General features: G+C 49.3%; 1 protein-coding gene across 1 annotated transcript in view; it reads left to right on the top strand.

Moving 5' to 3' along the window:
• LOC132585257 (signal transducer and activator of transcription 4-like) overlaps positions 1-16,848 on the top strand; it is a 48,534-nt gene that overhangs the window by 20,789 nt on the left and 10,897 nt on the right. Inside the window, exons 10-15 of the mRNA XM_060257060.1 lie at positions 1,989-2,072; positions 3,393-3,491; positions 8,521-8,656; positions 9,737-9,789; positions 12,122-12,216; positions 16,540-16,676. Coding sequence (XP_060113043.1) covers positions 1,989-2,072; positions 3,393-3,491; positions 8,521-8,656; positions 9,737-9,789; positions 12,122-12,216; positions 16,540-16,676 — 604 coding nt within the window. The remainder of the gene's footprint in view (positions 1-1,988; positions 2,073-3,392; positions 3,492-8,520; positions 8,657-9,736; positions 9,790-12,121; positions 12,217-16,539; positions 16,677-16,848) is intronic.

Here is a 16,848-nt window from a genome sequence, read left to right as displayed (position 1 = left end):
CTCTATGACAGCCCTTCAAGTACTTGAAGATGGTGATCGTATCACCCCTCAGCCGCCTCCTCTCCAGGCTAAACATGCCCAGCTCCTTCAACCTTTCCTCATAGGACTTGGTCTCCAGACCCCTCACCATCTTCGTCGCCCTCCTCTGGACCCATTCCAGCTTGTCTATATCCTTCTTAAAATGTGGTGCCCAAAACTGAACACAAGACTCCAGGTGAGGTCTTACCAGAGCAGAGTAGAACAATACTATCACATCACGTGATCTGGACACTAGACTTCTGTTGATACAGCCCAAAATTGCATTTTTTGATGGTCCATCAAAGTCAGTATTGTCTACTCAGGCCGGCAGCAGCTCTCCCGGGTCTCAGGCAAAGGTCTTTCCCATCACCTACTGCCTGGTCCTTTTGAATTGGAGATGTCGGGACGGGAATTGAACCTGGGACCTTCGCATGCCAAGCAGAGGCTCTTCCACTGCGCTATGGGCCCCTCAACTAAAGTGCCTCGAAGCCCACTATAAGTTACAAAGATTTTCTCTCGTGTTTCCCATAATAAGAAGAGCATTTCAAGATAGAAAGAGGATCGGAATCTATTATTTCTACTGGAATTCACCACTAGAAAGGATGGTTTGGGTAATTTTCAATCTTTAAAAAAAATAGGAAAAAAAGGACAAAAGAGTAATAAAACACTGCACAACTTTTAAAATCCTGGGTGGTTAATATAAATAAAATTGTGAAATGTAAAAGGATTCTGAATTGCCTAGGCAGAGTTATAATAATTAAGTGTTGTTAAGCTACAACTGACTCCTGGTGACGACGAGGGGTTTTCAAGGCAAGAGACAATCAGAGGTGGTTTTGCCATGGCCTTCCTCTGCAGAGTCTTCCTTGGTGGTCTCCAGTTCAAGTTCTAACCAGGGCCAATTCTGCTTAGCCTCTGAGCTCTGAAAAACGTGTGTGTGTGTAAAGTGCTTTCAAATTGGAACCAACTTGTGGCAACTCCCGGGGGTTTTCAAAGCAAGGGAGAAGCAGAGGTGGTTGGCCGTTGCCTTCCTCTGCAGAGCCTTCCTGGGTGGTTTCCCATCCAAATACCAACCCTGCTTAGCTTCTGAGATCAGAGAAGCAGAGGTGGTTGGCCGTTGCCTTCCTCTGTAGAGTCTTGCTTGGTGGTCTCCCATCCAAGTACTAACCAGGGCCTATACGGGCTGCTTAGCCTGTGAACTCTGATGCAGTTTTGTGTGTGTTTGTGTGTGTAACGTGCATTCAAATTGCAACCAACTTAAGGTGACCCCAGAGGGTTTTCAAAGCAAGGGAGAAGCAGAAGTGTTTTGCTCTTGCCTTCCTCTGCAGAGTCCTCTTTGGTGGTTTTCCATCCTAGTACTGACCCTGCTTAGCTTCTGAGATCTGAGAAGCAGAGGGGGTTGGCCATTGCCTTCCTCTGCAGAGCCTTCCTTGGTGGTCTCCCATCCAAGTACCCATCCTGCTTAGCTCCTAAGATCTGAGAAGCAGAGGGGGTTTGCCATTGCCTTCCTCTACATAGTCTTCCTTGGGGTCTCCCATCCAAGTACCCATCTTGGTTAGCTTCCAAGATCTGATGAGATCAGGTGATACTGTACCGCTTCACTTATCCCCTGATGAAGTTACACCTTCCTAAATCCACTGAAATCAGTAGGCTCTCAAGAGTGTAACGGCCTAGAATGGCACAGTTAGAAGCTTCAGTTGTTTTTATGCCCCCTCTTCTAACAGAAGAGTTACGATTCCACACTCTAGAATTCTTCACGTCCGTCCACAACCCTTTCATCCCCTTCTAAAAAGCTAATTTAATTATGGAAACTTTCGGAGCGCTGTAGAGTTGACTGTTCATAAAATGCTTTGTTGTATTTTATTATCTCATTATATGTTGTGCTCCACCCCGAGCCTTACAGGGAATGGGTGGAATAGAAATATACTAAAATAAAAAAAAAGAAATGAAATCATCTCTTGTTCTTCCCGCAGGGCCCTCAAATGGTAACGGAAGAGCTGCACTCCATCAGCTTTGAAACGCAGGTCTGCTTGTACGGGCTAACCATAGACTTGGAAGTAAGTCCTCTCAGAATATTGGGAGGGTGGACGGACCGCGTGAAAAGAAACCACATGCCCATGCGTGCATTTCCCAACAGTGCCGCACTGCAACTCTATTCTTCTCCTGTATTCCAAAGGACTCTTTCTTCACTGTCTCTGAACTTGGGCATTGTGGTTTGGTGAGGAAGGAGCTGCCGACTGTCCCTCAGAGGATGACCCAAGTGTGTGTGTGGGGGTGGGGGTGGGGGAAACTATCCGCAAGAGGGCTGAGACAAACCTTAGAAAGTACTTGTTTGTGCAACAGGACAAAGTCCAATAAAATATTTAAATGGGGGGTGGAGGGGGAAAGACCAACAAAGTTTTATTCAAGGGATGAGTTTCCGTGGGCATGTATCTGAGGAAGTATGCATGCACGCAAAAACTTATACCTTCAATAAAACTTTGCTGGTCTTTCCCCCTCCACCCCCCATTTAAATATTTTATTGGACTTTTCCCTTCAGTCATAGTCCTGTACCCAGTAAAATTTCCTACAGCCTCACCGTTCTTCTCTGTGCCCTGCACACACACGCACACACGCACACACAAAGTAAATAAAAGAAGAAAAAAGCCAAAAGATAAAAACCATAATCATGAAGCATGGCAATCTAGTTCTGTTCATCATCTTTCCCCTTATATGTCTGTAATGAAAAGGTGTGGAAACATACTTTAAAAAAAAAAGCTGGGAATTCATGGAACCTGATACAGTGATGGTTATAGTTGTATGATATTCAGTTGCCAGTTTTAAAAATGTACACATGCCACTGGATGGTGAGGGATGGCCACCACAGAAAAGGGAGGGAAATGTCCGCCGTGTGAGCAGGACTAGGAAAATCCAAAGTTTCCTGCTCACCTGACAACCGCAATTCAGCAAAGGAAACAGAGCTTTAGCAGTATGGCTACCTGCAGAAATTCTTCCTTCACGATTTTGTCCACTCATGGCTGGCATGTGGGCCATCTAGGTGGCTGCCTAGGGCGCTGCATGGCCTATGGGGCGCAGCTAGGTGCCCCCTCCCCCCACACCAGCTGGCCCGTGGCCTCTTTCACCCGCCTGAGACTCCGTCAGAGGAGCAGGAGCCCTCCGTGCAAACGGGGCCCAATTTGGGCCGGTGCTGTGGGCCCTCCCCCACTGGAGGGCGAGGGCGGGGCCTTGCCTGGGGTGGCGAAACCCCCAGCACCGATCCTGTGTCCACTGCACAGCCTGTTTCCATGCCATATTTTCCTGACATTCCAACAACAATGTGAATGCCTTCCTTTTAAAAATATTGTCTCCTCACCTCCTTTGTGTCTTCATTCCACCAGGTGAGTTCTCTACCTGTTGTGATGATTTCCAACGTCAGCCAGCTCCCTAACGCTTGGGCTTCCATTATTTGGTACAACCTGTCGACGAATGAACCTCAGGTAGATTTGGTGTATCCTTTTCTTTCTTTCTCTGGGGTCAGTTGTAATACATCTCATGATCAGAAAAGATAAGCATTGGTCCGATGGAGCTTGTCCGTGGGAACACAGCTCTTTCTCGCCTTCTCCCTGCAAACCCCCTCCACACACACACACACACACACACACATACACACAGAAGAAGAATTGCAGATTTATACCCCGCCCTTCTCTCTGAATCAGAGACTCAGAGCGGCTCACAATCTCCTTTCCCTTCCTCCCCCACAACAGACACCCTGTGAGGTGGGTGGGGCTGAGAGAGCTCTCCCAGAAGCTGCCCTTTCAAGGACAGAGACTCAGAGTGGCTCACAGTCTCCTATAACTTCTCCCCACACAACAGACACCCTGTGAGGTGGATGGGGCTGAGAGGGCTCTCACAGCAGCTGCCCTTTCGAGGACAACCTCTGCCAGAGCTGTGGCTGACCCAAGGCCATTCCATCAGGTGCAAGTGGAGGAATGGGGAATCAAACCCGGTTATTCCAGATAGGAGTCCGCGCACTTAACCGCTACACCAAACTGACTCACACCCCTTAAGAAAGGTAAAGGCAGTCCCCTGTGCAAGCAGCAGTTGTTTCCGACTCTGGGGTGACGTTTCATCATGAGTTTTTCACAGCAGACTTTTTACGGGGTGGTTTGCCATTGCCTTCCCCAGTCATCTACGCTATCCCCCCCAGCAAGCTGGGTCCTCCTTTTACCGACCTTGGAAAGATGGAAGGCTGAGTCAACCTTGAGCCGGCGACTTGAACCCAGCTTCCGCCGGGATCGAACTCAGGTTGTGAGCAGAGAACTCGGACTGCAGCACTGCAGCTTCACCACTCTGTGCCACGGGGCTCCTGAACACACACGATGCTGGAGATTTCAGGACTTGCCTGGACAAAATACCACTGGTGTAGTGGTTAAGAGTGACAAGCTCTAATCTAGAGAAGCGAGTTTGATTCCCTACTCCTCCACATGCTGTCAGCTGGGTGGCCTTGGGGCAGTCACAGCTCTCTCAGAGCTCCTCCTCCTCTTCTCTTCCTCCTGCATTCACACCTTTCTGTGAGTGCTTTCTCGTCTGTCTTCCAAGCTGGAGGTTCTGCCTAGTGTTGCCGGAAAAGCTCGTGGAGGTGGGTCACAAAACATCAGTGTCCTTGGCGACGTAGTGGATAGCTCAGTGAAAGCGTCAACCTGGTGTGCTGCAGCTGTAAAAAGTGCAAACGGTTAGGGATTTTTAGAAAAGGGATTGAGAATAAAACAAACCAATGGGGTAATGCTCCTCTCTATGGTGTTGCCTAATGGGGAATGCTGTTCTGGTCACCGTTATCTCCAAAAGGACACTGCAGAGCTGGGAAAAGTGGAGACGGCAACCAAGAGGATTACAGGGTCAGAACCAAGAGTGGAATTCTAGCAGGAGCTCCTTTGCATATTTGACCACACACCCCTGATGGAGCCAATCCTCCAAGAGCTTACAGAAAGGAGCCTTGTAAGCTCTTAAAGGATCGGCTACATCAAGGGTGTGTGGCCTAATATGCAAAGGAGCTCCTGCTAGAATTCCACCCTTGGTTGGAGCACCTTCCCTAGGAGGAAATGGTGAAGAATCCGGGACTTTTCCATTTAGAAAAGAGATGACTAAGGGGGAAGACATGATAGAGCTTGCTAAAATTAAGCACGGGGTGGAGAGAGTTGGCTCAAAAGACTAGAACTCAAGGGCATTTGATGAAGCTGATGGGCAGTAGGTTCAGGACGGACAAAAGGAAATGCTACTTGACACCGAGAGTGACTAAAATATGGAATTTGTTGCCAGAGGATGCGATGATGGCCACAGCTTTAAATAGGGATTTGATAGATTCAAGGAGGATAAATCTGCCAATGGGTACTAGCTGTGATGAATGAGGGGAACCTTCACATTCAGAGACACTAATCTTCTGAATCCCAGAGCCAGGAGGCAACACCAGGGGAAGCCCTCGGCTTCTCTGTCCTGTTGTTGGTCCTCCAGAGGAACTGGTTGGTCACTGCGTGAGACAGGAAGCTGAACTAGATGGACCACTGGTCTGATCCAGCAGGGCTCTTCTGATGTTCTTAGGAAGGCCTCAGCCTCTCTGCCCTGTTGTTAGCCCTCCAGAGGAACTGGTTGGCCACTATGTGAGATGGGAAGCTGGACCGGATAGACCTCTGGTCTGATCCAGCAGGGCTCTTTGGATGTTCTTAGGAAGACCTTGGCCTCTCTGTCCTGTTGTTGGTCCTCCAGAGGAACTGGTTGGTCACTGCGTGAGACAGGACGCTGAACTAGATGGACCACTGGTCTGATCCAGCAGGGCTCTTCTGATGTTCTTAGGAAGGCCGTGATCTCTCTGCCCTCTTGTTGGTCCTCCAGAGGAACTGGTTGGCCAGTGTGTGAGACAGGTTGCTGGACTAGATGGACCCTCACTGGTATGGTCCAGCAGGGCTCTTCTGATGTTCTTAGGAAGGCTTCAACCTCTCTGCCCTATTGCTAGCCACCCAGTGGAACTGGGTGGCCACTGTGTGAGACAGGATACTGGACTAGATAGACTATTGGTCTGACCCAGCCGTGCTCCTCTGATGTTCTTAGGAAGGCCTCAGCCCCTCTGCCCTGTTACTAGCCACCCAAAGGAACTGGGTGGCCACTGTGTGAGATAGGATACTGGACTAGATGGACTATTGGTCTGACCCAACCGTGCTCTTCTGACGTTCTTATGTCCTTATGGATATGAAGAATCTGAGGTAGCTGTAAAAACCTATTAGGTATTTCTGTTTAAATAATAATTTATCTTTCCTCAGTCCGGCTCCTTTTGACCTGTGCAGCTGTTGTACTGGAACAAAGTAGGAGTCAAATTCACCTTTAAGACCAACCAAGTTTTTTCAGAACATAAGCTTTCGTGTGCTCCAAGCACACTTCCTCATTCCTCGTCTTATGAAGTGTGCTTGGAGTACACGAAAGCTCATGTTCTGAATAAAACTTGGTTGGTCTTAAAGGTGAAACTTGATTCCTACTTTGTTCTACTGCAGGGGTGGCCAACAGTAGCTCTCCAGATGTTTTTTGCCTACAACTCCCATCAGCCCCAGCCAGCATGGCCAATGGCTGGGGCTGATGGGAGTTGTAGGCAAAAGACATCTGGAGAGCTACCGTTGGCTACCCCTGTTCTACTGCTTCAGACCAACACGCCTGCCCACTTGGATCTAGCTACTGGTTATAGAACCATCCTGTCCAGTAGGTGGAGCATTTGTGCCTTTGGGTGTCTGGGCTGGTTCTATACTGGTTCTGCTTGTAGAATGTCTACCGCCTTCCCTCCTGTAGGTGCCTTTTACCCTTATTGAATTCTCCAGGAAGTTTTTCATCGTGTGTAGGAGATCAAGATGGTTCCCAAAGTGGAAATGCGTTTACAGTGCTCCAGAATGGGTGTGTGGTGTGGGGGGGGGGGCAATGTTCCCTCTAAGCTGTGGAGTCTTGTGGGCAAAAATTCTGCCTCTTGAGCTGCTGGCATCAAAGTTGCGAGCTCCTGGATCAATTAGTGTGCTCTGGGGCCATTTTTCCCGAGCGAAGACAAAAATGTATGAGCTGGAGGCTAAAAAACTGAGCTAGCTCACACTAGCTCAGCTCAGATGAAACGTTGCTCCAGATGTGTGTTCGGATAGCTAATTGGATAGCCCAGGCTAGCCTGGTCTTGTCAAATCTCGGAAGCTAAGCAGGGTCGGCCTTGGCTGGTACTTGAATGGGAGGTCTTGGAGAAACATCGACTGTGGGGTGACAGGATATAAGTTGACAAGGTTATGCATGAGATAGAGAAGGCAGAGAAAGAAGGACTTTTCTCCCTTTCTCACAATACAAGAACTCGTTGGCACACCATGAAATTGCTGAGCAGTCACGTTAGAACTGGTAAAAGGAATTCCTTCACCCAAAGGGTGATTAACACATGGAATTCACTGTCACAGGAGGTGTTGGCGGCTACAAGCATAGACGACTTCAAGAAGGGAGCAGATGTCCATCAGTGGCTATTAGGCACAGTGCATTGTTGGAACTCTCTGTCTGGGGCAGTGATGCTCTATATTCTTGGTGCTTGGGGGGGGGGGCAGAGTGGGAGGACTTCTAGTGTCCTGGCCCTACTGATGGACCTCCTGATGGCACCTGGGTTTTTTTGGCCACCGTGTGACACAGAGTACTGGACTGGATGGGCCATTGGCCTGATCCAACATGGCTTCTCTTATGTTCTTATGTCTGGGGCAGTGATGCTCTGTATTCTTGGTGCTTGGGGGGGGCACAGTGGGAGGACTTCTAGTGTCCTGGCCCCACTGATGGACCTCCTGATGGCATCTGGGTTTTTTTGGCCACTGTGTGACACAGAGTGTTGGACTGGAGGGGCCATTGGTCTGATCCAACATGGCTTCTCTTATGTTCTTATGTGACACAGAGTGTTGGACTGGATGGGCCATTGGCCTGATCCAACATGGCTCCTCTTATGTTCTTATGTGACACAGAGTGTTGGACTGGATGGGCCATTGGCCTGATCCAACATGGCTCCTCTTATGTTCTTATGTGACACAGAGTGTTGGACTGGAGGGGCCATTGGCCTGATCCAACATGGCTCCTCTTATGTTCTTATGTGACACAGAGTGTTGGACTGGAGGGGCCATTGGCCTGATCCAACATGGCTCCTCTTGTGTTCTTATGTGACACAGAGTGTTGGACTGGAGGGGCCATTGGCCTGATCCAACAGGGCTTCTCTTATGTTCTTATGTGACTCAGAGTGTTGGACTGGAGGGGCCATTGGCCTGATCCAACATGGTTTCTCTTATGTTCTTATGTGACACAGAGTGTTGGACTGGATGGGCCACTGGCTTGATCCAACATGGCTTTTCTTCTGTTCTTATGGAGACCCCAAGGAAGTCCAGAGTTACGACGCAGAGACAGGCAATGGCAAACGACCTCTGAATGTCTCTTGCCTTGAAAACCCTACGGAGTTGTCATAATAAATATTTAACCCTTTCTTGGCTGCAGAACTTGGCTTTCTTTAATAACCCGCCCGCCATCCCTTTGAATCAACTCCTGGAAGTGTTGAGCTGGCAGTTCTCCTCCTACATCGGCCGCGGTCTCAACGCCGATCAACTCGGCATGCTGGCGGAAAAGCTTACAGGTAGGAACTGCAAGAAGATACCGCTGGCCCCCGGAAGCCAAGCTGTGCCCCGTCTCGAGCCCGGAATGATTTGTGTCCAATTAATGCCACCAGATTATTAGCGAATCGTTCATTCATAGTCATCAATGAGTCATTAACTGTCACTGAAACTGTCTTAATGGATCATAAACAAAAATCAGTTCCCCACTAGCCTTATGCCGCTCTCGTTCTCCTCTTCTCGGTGGGGCTTCTGTCGAATTTCACACTGCCTGCCTTGGGGCTGCAACTCGCTTAGAAGATCTTGTTTGCTGGGCGAAAGAGGCGGAGCGAGGTGCAGCCTCGGGGCAGACAACGTGAAATCCAACGGAAGCCCCACAGCGAAGAGAAGGAGAGCGGCGTAAGGCTTGTGGGAAATCGGTCAAAGTTTGATTCCAGTGGCACTTTTAAGACCAGCAGGGTTCTCTCCTAGGTATATGCTTTCGTGTACAGACACACTTCTTCTGATACAAGAGCTGTATCTGAAGATGTGCGCGTATGCATGAAGAAGAAGAAGAAATTGGATTTATATCCCGCCCTCCACTCCGAAGAGTCTCAGAGCGGCTCACAATCTCCTTTCCCTTCCTCCCCCACAACAGACACCCTGTAAGGTGGGTGGGGCTGGAGAGGGCTCTCCCAGCAGCTGCCCTTTCAAGGACAACCTCTGCGAGAGCTATGGCTGACCCAAGGCCATTCCAGCAGCTGCAAGTGGAGGAGTGGGGAATCAAACCCGGTTCTCCCAGATAAGAGTCCGCACACTTAACCACTACACCAAACTGGCTCTTATTGCCAGAATAAAACTTTCTTGGTCTTCAAGGTGCCACTGGAATCAAACGTTGTTCCGCTGCTTCAGCCCCTCGTGGTACCCCACCTGGAGCTGCCTTAATGAAGCATAGTGAGCCTTTTCCCGTTTTCTCTTTGCAATTCAACAACGTTGACATTTTAGTGTTTATGCTTTAGCTCCGGTTGAGAATTATTGCTGGGGTTTTTTAAATGATTCTTGGCTTTGCAATACTTTGTTTGGAAAGACTTTTGGCCTCACATCTGTTCCTTCTTAAATTTTAGGGCAGCAAGTGATCTACAGCGATTATCAGCTTTCCTGGTCCAAGTTCTGTAAGGTGCATCTTTATTGATCAATTTCAGGGCGCTAGTTTTCTTCTCGTTGGTTACCTACACACCTTTTTACCCGTGGCTCGTTTATGCCCTCAGGCACAGTTCAGCTTTTGTGTGCTGTTCTCACAAGCCCCCTTTCAGAGGTAAAAGTGCACGTATACGAACACCATTGTTTGAAGGTGGGCAGATTTCCCTCCTCCTATTCCCAAACAGACCAGAGCTGAAAAATGTCAAAGTTCATAACATTTCAGGAACATGCTGCAAGGAACGGGGCCCTCTTCTCAGCTTTTTGTTTGAAAAGGGGAGCTTCTACGCTTTATGCCAGGGGTGTCAAACATGCGGCCTGGGGGCAGAATCAGGCCCTCAGAATTCTCCTATCAGGCCCCTGAGCAACTGGCTGTCACCTGCTTCCTTCTCCCTCTCTCTCGTTTTCTTCTGCGTCTCAGCTTGCTTTGCAAGGCTTGCTCAATCGCACAGGAGCTACAGAGCAAAATCTCAGTTTTCTCCATTGGCTGAGGCTCCTCTTCCTCCTGGTCCCCGGGGGTGGGGGGCGGGGGAGGGAAAGAGCCAGAGCTTCCTTTGCCCAGTTCCCTGGATCCCATGGGAGAAATACAAAGGAAGCATCTTTAAAACCAACGAGTGCTAAGGTTGGCCTGATCCAACATGGCTTCTCTTATGTTCTTATGTTCTCTTATGTTCTTAACGTTTGTCAGAGTTCAGCAAAATTCTCACAGGGGGTTTTGAACAATGGAGCCCAGAAGCAAGTATTTTTTTTGGGGGGGGGGGGAGGTGTAAGTAAGAAAGAAAGAGCACAATAAAATTTAGAGATTCCAGAGCTCTGCTCCTGTGAGTTCCTGCCCAAAATGAGGCCTCTTGATATCATTATAACGTTTTAACAGCATGTTCTCTGAATTCCCAGCTTTCGTTCAAAAACAAAAAAGTAAGACCGATTTCCCACTAGCCGTACGCCGCTCTCAATAGCCTCTTCTCTGCGGGGCTCCCGTTGGATTTCACACTGTCTGCCCCGGGGGCTGCAACTTGCTCTGCCTCTTTCGCACAGCAAACGAGATCCTCTAAAAAACAGTTTCTGTTTGCCGTGCGAAAAAGGCGAAGCCGGGGCAGATAGTGTGAAATCTGATGGAAGCTCCGCAAAGAAGAGGAGCGTGAGAGCGGCATAAGGCTAGTGGTAAATCGGTCTAAGTCTCTAGTATTTTCCATTGAAATGCATACAGAGGGGCTGTGTAGTCTGTAGCCTGTGAATGAATGGCCAACAGGGTAGGACCACATGCATATAATGATTTAAAATACCAGGGCAGCACATGGTTAAATTTTTTTGGGAAGTGTCCAGGGGTGCGGTCAGACGGAACATTAACCGCGACTCACCCACGCCCCCCCTGCGGAGTTAAAGTGGACGTCCAGACATTCACATCTGTCAAACAATGTGGAGTTGTTATGATCCCGACTTGCTCCGCATGAATGGCGCATTAATTTGACAGTACATAAAGTCCGGCCCTTTTTCAAAACAGCGACACAAGATCGGCTTTTTGTTGTTTGGACAGCTCACGCGCGATACTGCCTCCCACCCAGCAGACATGCGCATTGCCAGATCATACGGGAATCTGAGATGACGCTTCTGCTTCTCCAGTCAACACAGGATCGGAGGGGGGGGAAACATTATCCCACTTTTCAGAACAGGAAAAAAACCTTTCTTTTTCAATGTGAGGATTTCAAGATATCATTGTCACTGCCAATTTCTAGGAAAATAATTCCTGCCAGTGCCTTGGTTTGGATCGGCAACGTTAATTCCGGAAACTTTCCCCCTTCCCCCACTGCCACTGAAGCAATGTTTGATTTCCCAGCTCCAAGCAGTTGGGCGCATGCTCAATGGACCCCCCCTCCTCCCAGAAATCACCATCACCGTGTGATCGATCAACTGCTTTTCACTAACGGGACCAACTCTTTATACGACCGTTCGTGTGAACGCCGCCACATCGGAATTTTCTGCCCCGGTCCAGAAAAAGGCTCTTCCTTCTCGCTTTAAGTGGTCCGTCTGGCCGCACCCCAGGAAAGGCAAAAGCCCAGGGAATGACACACTGGGATCTCAGATGACATCACTTTAATATGATAAAAAAAAATCATGTGTTCAAAATTACCAAAAGATCCGTAGGAGGAAGAACGGGAAAGAGGTTTTTCCCTGGGGGGGGGGAGGGATTGTGGGGGGAAGGAAAAAACAAATATTCTGGAACCGAATAGCTATTTGGTTCTGGATATTTAAAAATGGTATTTGTACAATGCTTAAGACCTAAAGGGCTGTCTTGTGATTTGTTTTATAAACAGGAACACTTGCCAGGGAAATCTTTTACATTTTGGGTGTGGCTGGAAGCAATCTTGGAATTAATCAAAAAACATATTCTTCCTCTCTGGATTGATGGGTAAGCTGTCCATAAATCAACGATGGAGAACACCGTTTGTTAATTTCTGCTTTATTCAGTCAGGAACACAGGCACTGGGCACAGCCCAGGTAGCATTAAGGGCATCAATTTCCTTGAATGAGGGAGGGGCCATGGCTGAATAGAAAAGCCTCTGCTTGGCATGCAGAAGGTCCCAGGTTCGATCCCTGCCATCCCCTGTGAAAAGATCCAGGCAGCAGGTGATGATGATGATATCGGATTTATATCCCGCCCTCCACTCCGAATCTCAGAGTCTCAGAGCAGTCACAATCTCCTTTATCTTCTCTCCCACAACAGACACCCTGTGAGGTGGTGGGACTGAGAGAGCTCACCCAGAAGCTCCCCTTTCAAGGACAGAGTCTCAGAGCGGCCTACAATCTCCTTTCCCTTCCTCCCCCACAACAGACACCCTGTGAGGTGGGTGGGGCTGAGAGGGCTCTTACAGCAGCTGCCCTTTCAAGGACAACCTCTGCCAGAGCTGTGGCTGACCCAAGGCCATTCCAGCAGCTGCAAGTGGAGGAAGAAGAATAAGACTGTAGATTTATACCCCACCCTTCTCTCTGAATCAGAGTCTCAGAGCGGCTCACAATCTCCTTTATCTTCTCCCCCCACAACAGACACCCTGTGAGGTGGGTGGGACTGAGAGAACTCACCCAGAAGCTGCCCTTTCAAGGACAGAGTCTCAGAGCGGCCTACAATCTCCTTTCCCTTCCTCCCCCACAACAGACACCCTGTGAGGTGGGAGGGGCTGAGAGTGCTCTCACAGCAGCTTCCCTTTCAAGGACAACCTCTGCCAGAGCTATGGCTGACCCAAGGCCATTCCAGCAGCTGCAAGTGGAGGAGTGGGGAATCGAACCCGGTACTCCCAGAAAGGAGTGATGTGAAAGACCTCAGCCTGAGACCCTGGAGAGCCGCTGCCAGTCTGAGTAGACAGTGCTGATTTTGATGAACCAAGGATCTGATTTTAGTATAAGGCAGCTTCGTATGTGTACATAGCTAGGGTGGGAGTGAGACCGATTTCACACTAGGCTTGTTCTGGGTGGAGAGCCCTTTTGCTCCCGGCGCTTCTCTCTGTTTCTGCACAAGCTGCCCCGGAGCTGTGAGTTGCCGTGCTGCTTTTCTGCAGCAAGCAAGATCCTCTTATGAGCAGTTCCTGCTAGCCACAGAAAAGCAGCGACGCAAAGAGTAACGCGGAAAGGAAAAGAGAAAACAAGCCCCAAGGCATCCACGAAAGACCAGCCTCAATTATGAAAATATACCATTTATCAAACAAAGTTAGACAAAGGTGCAATAAATCACCCGGAAACCCAATGTTCTTTCAATTCACAATAGAAGTTCATAGTCTTTATAGTAGAGGTCCGGGAGAAAAGTTGGCAAAGCCGTGAATGGAGAGTCTGATGCTCCAGAGGTTTCTTTCGACACATGCCGGCGTGAGGACAATTGGTAGCCCAGAACAAGAATGCAACGGGGTGGGGGGGGGCGTATTGCCCTGTTTCACCGAAGGCTTTTACAAGCTTCAAAATACATCCAGTCATTTACAAGAGGCACAAAGCTCAAATATTCTGCAGAGCACAGACGTGCCAGGGCAGCTTGTGCGAAAACTGAGAGGAGTGCTGGGGGCAAAAGGGCTCTCCGCCTGGAACAAGCCCTAGTGCAAAATCGGTCTAAGTTTTTACCCTTTCCTCACTTCCCATTCGGCCCCGTGGCACAGAGTGGTAAAGCAGCAGTACTGCAGTACTGTGGGTCTGAACGCTCTGCTCACAACCTCACAGAGTTTGATTCTGGCGGAAGCTGGATTCAAGTAGCCGGCCCAAGGTTGACTCAGCCTTCCATCCTTCCGAGGTCTGTAAAATGACTACCCAGCTTGCTGGGGGGAAAGCGTAAAAGACTGGGGAAGGCAGCGGCAAAACGACCCCATAAAAAGTCTGCCGTGAAAACGTTGTGAAAGCGTCACCCCAGAGTCGAACGACTGATGCTTGCACAGGGGACCTTTCCTTTCCTACATACACACAAGAGCCCCATGGCGCAGAGTTTTAAAGCTGCAGTACTGCAGTCCTAAGCTCTGCTCACAACCTGAGTTCAATCCCCGGCGGAAGCTGGGTTTTCAGGTAGCCGGCTCGAGGTTGACTCAGCCTTCCATTCTTCTGGGGTCGGTCAAATGAGTCCCCAGCTTGCTAGTGGGAAAGTGTAGATGACTGGGGAAGGCAATGGCAAACCACCCCGTAAAAAGTCTGCCGTGAAAACGTTGTGAAAGCAATGTCACCCCAGAGTCGGAAACGACTGGTGCTTGCACAGGGGACCTTTCCTTTCCACTTCCCATTGGGGTGTCAGGTACCTGGCAACTGGAGGGGGGGGGGAAGGGAGACTTATGAGCAGCAAACTGAGGCCTGGGTCTCAATTAATTAAAAACATTAATTAATTCATTAAAACATAAGGACAGCGCACAGTGGAAGTGACGTCACCACATCACCAGCACAAACTCTATGCTAGAAGCCGCTTTTCACCGTACAGTTTCTGCCCATCTACCAGAGCATCCACACATTGCCGGCGACCTGTTGACGTCACTTCTGGTGCACACAGGAAGTGACATCACCGTGATGCCGGCAACAGAGGCCTAGGCCTCAGTTTGCTGCTGGTAAGCCTCCCCTCTGGTCAGCTGATTGGGGCCAGGGGGAGCGGTCTCAGAGTGGGGGACTTGCCCCACCTCTAGCAGAGGTCTGAGAACCCTGCTTCTCGCTGTCAGCTCAGTAGCTGAATCCTGAGAGGGTTTGGACAGCAGAGTTGCAATAGTATTGCCTTGGATACAGTTAGAGTGCTGAGAGCCAGTGTGGCGCAGTGGACAGTGTCGGACTAGGATCTTGGGCAACCTGGGTTCAAATCCCTGCTATGAAAGTCAGGGCTTTTTTGTAGCAGGAACTACTTTGCATATTAGGCCACCCCCCTGATGTAGCCAATCTTCCAAGAGCTTACAGTAGGCCCTGTAAGAAGAGCCCTGTAAGCTCCTGGAGGATTGGCTACATTAGGGGGGGTGTGGCCTAACATGCAAAAGAGCTGCTGCTTCAAAAAAAAAACCAACCCTGACCAAAGTTCACCACATGACCCTGGTTCCACCCTAAACTCTCAGCTTGGCCTATCCTACAGGGTTGTTGAGAGAAAACAGAGGAAAGGAGAGCGGTGTTTGAAGCGGCTTTGAGTCCCAGCTGGGGAGAAAAGCAGGACATCAGTAAATAGATGCATGTTTGACTGCGCCATGATCCGTCAACTGGTCTACAACATTTGTGGCCATTTCCAGTGAGGTTTTTGCATTGCAGAAGAAACTTTTGGGTGGGCTTGTGAACAGTGCCGTCCCCTGCACATGTACGGTGTGGGGGTGGGAGAGCTGATTTGGTGTAGTGATTAGGTGCCCGGTCTCTTATCTGGGAGAACCAGGTTTGATTCCCCACTCCTCCACATCCAACTGCTGGAGTGACCTTGGGTCAGTCATAACTCTCTCGGAGCTGTTCCTCTCAAGAGCAGTTTCTGTCCGAGCTCTCTCAGCCCCACCCACCTCACAGGCAGTGTTCCCTCTAAGCTGAGCGTGAGCTGGCTCACTGATTTTTTAGCCTCCAGCTCACACGTTTTTGTTTTCGCTCAGGAAAAATGGCCCCAGAGCAAGCTAATTTATGCAGTGGCTCACAACTTTAATGCCAGTAGCTCACAAAGTAGAATTTTTGCTCGCAAGACTCTGCAGTTTAGAGGGAACATTGCTCACAGGGTGTCTGTTGTGGGGAGGGGAAGGCAAAGGAGATCTGTAAGCCACTCTGAGACTCCTTTGGCTAGTGAAGGGCGGGGTATAAATCAAATCTCCTTCTCCTGCTGCCCCTCCTCCTCTCCTCCTTCCTCTTCTTCCCCTTCCTCCTCTTCTCCTCCTCTTCTTCTCTTCTTCCTCCTCTTCCTCTTCCTGTTTCTCTTCTTCTTCCTCTTCTTCTTCTTCCTCTTCTTCCTCCTCCTCTTCTTCTTCCTTTTCTTCCCCTTCCTCTTCTTCCTCGTCTTCCTCTTCCTCTTTTTCAATACAAGTCCCACTTTACTCCCTGGGGGGAGGAACTGATGCTCAAATAAGTGTGCATAGGATTGCAGCCCTGACATTGCAGTGGTGCAGAGTTACACCCTTCTCAGCCCGCTGTAACTCTTTTTAGGGCTGCATTGTTAATTTGAGCGTTTTGAGAATTCATATCTCGAGCATCTGCCAGTTTGTATCTCGAATATCTGCGTAATAGTTTTGCCCCTGACATTTCTTATGGCCTTTCTTTCCTCTTGCCCTCGCAGATGTATCATGGGGTTTGTGAGCAAAGAGAAGCAGCGGGTTTTGCTGAAGGACAAGGCGCCAGGAACGTTTTTATTGAGGTTTAGCGAGAGCAATTTAGGAGGGATTACGTTCACCTGGGTGTACAGGTCAGAAAGCGGTAAGTGCTGGGTTTGCAAAGTGCCGGAAACGGTTGCGTTTGGCATCAGCTCCACTCTCCCCTCCCCAAGTTCAAGAAGTAGTTTGGAAATGAACTGCATATTTCAGAGGCATGCCTTTGAAGAATATCCATGCCAGATGTCTCTTGGAATGTGAAGAGCTCATCTTGTTAT

Source organism: Heteronotia binoei, chromosome 16, assembly GCF_032191835.1.
Source record: "Heteronotia binoei isolate CCM8104 ecotype False Entrance Well chromosome 16, APGP_CSIRO_Hbin_v1, whole genome shotgun sequence".
Lineage (NCBI taxonomy): Eukaryota > Metazoa > Chordata > Lepidosauria > Squamata > Gekkonidae > Heteronotia > Heteronotia binoei.
This window is presented reverse-complemented; position numbering and strand designations above follow the sequence as displayed.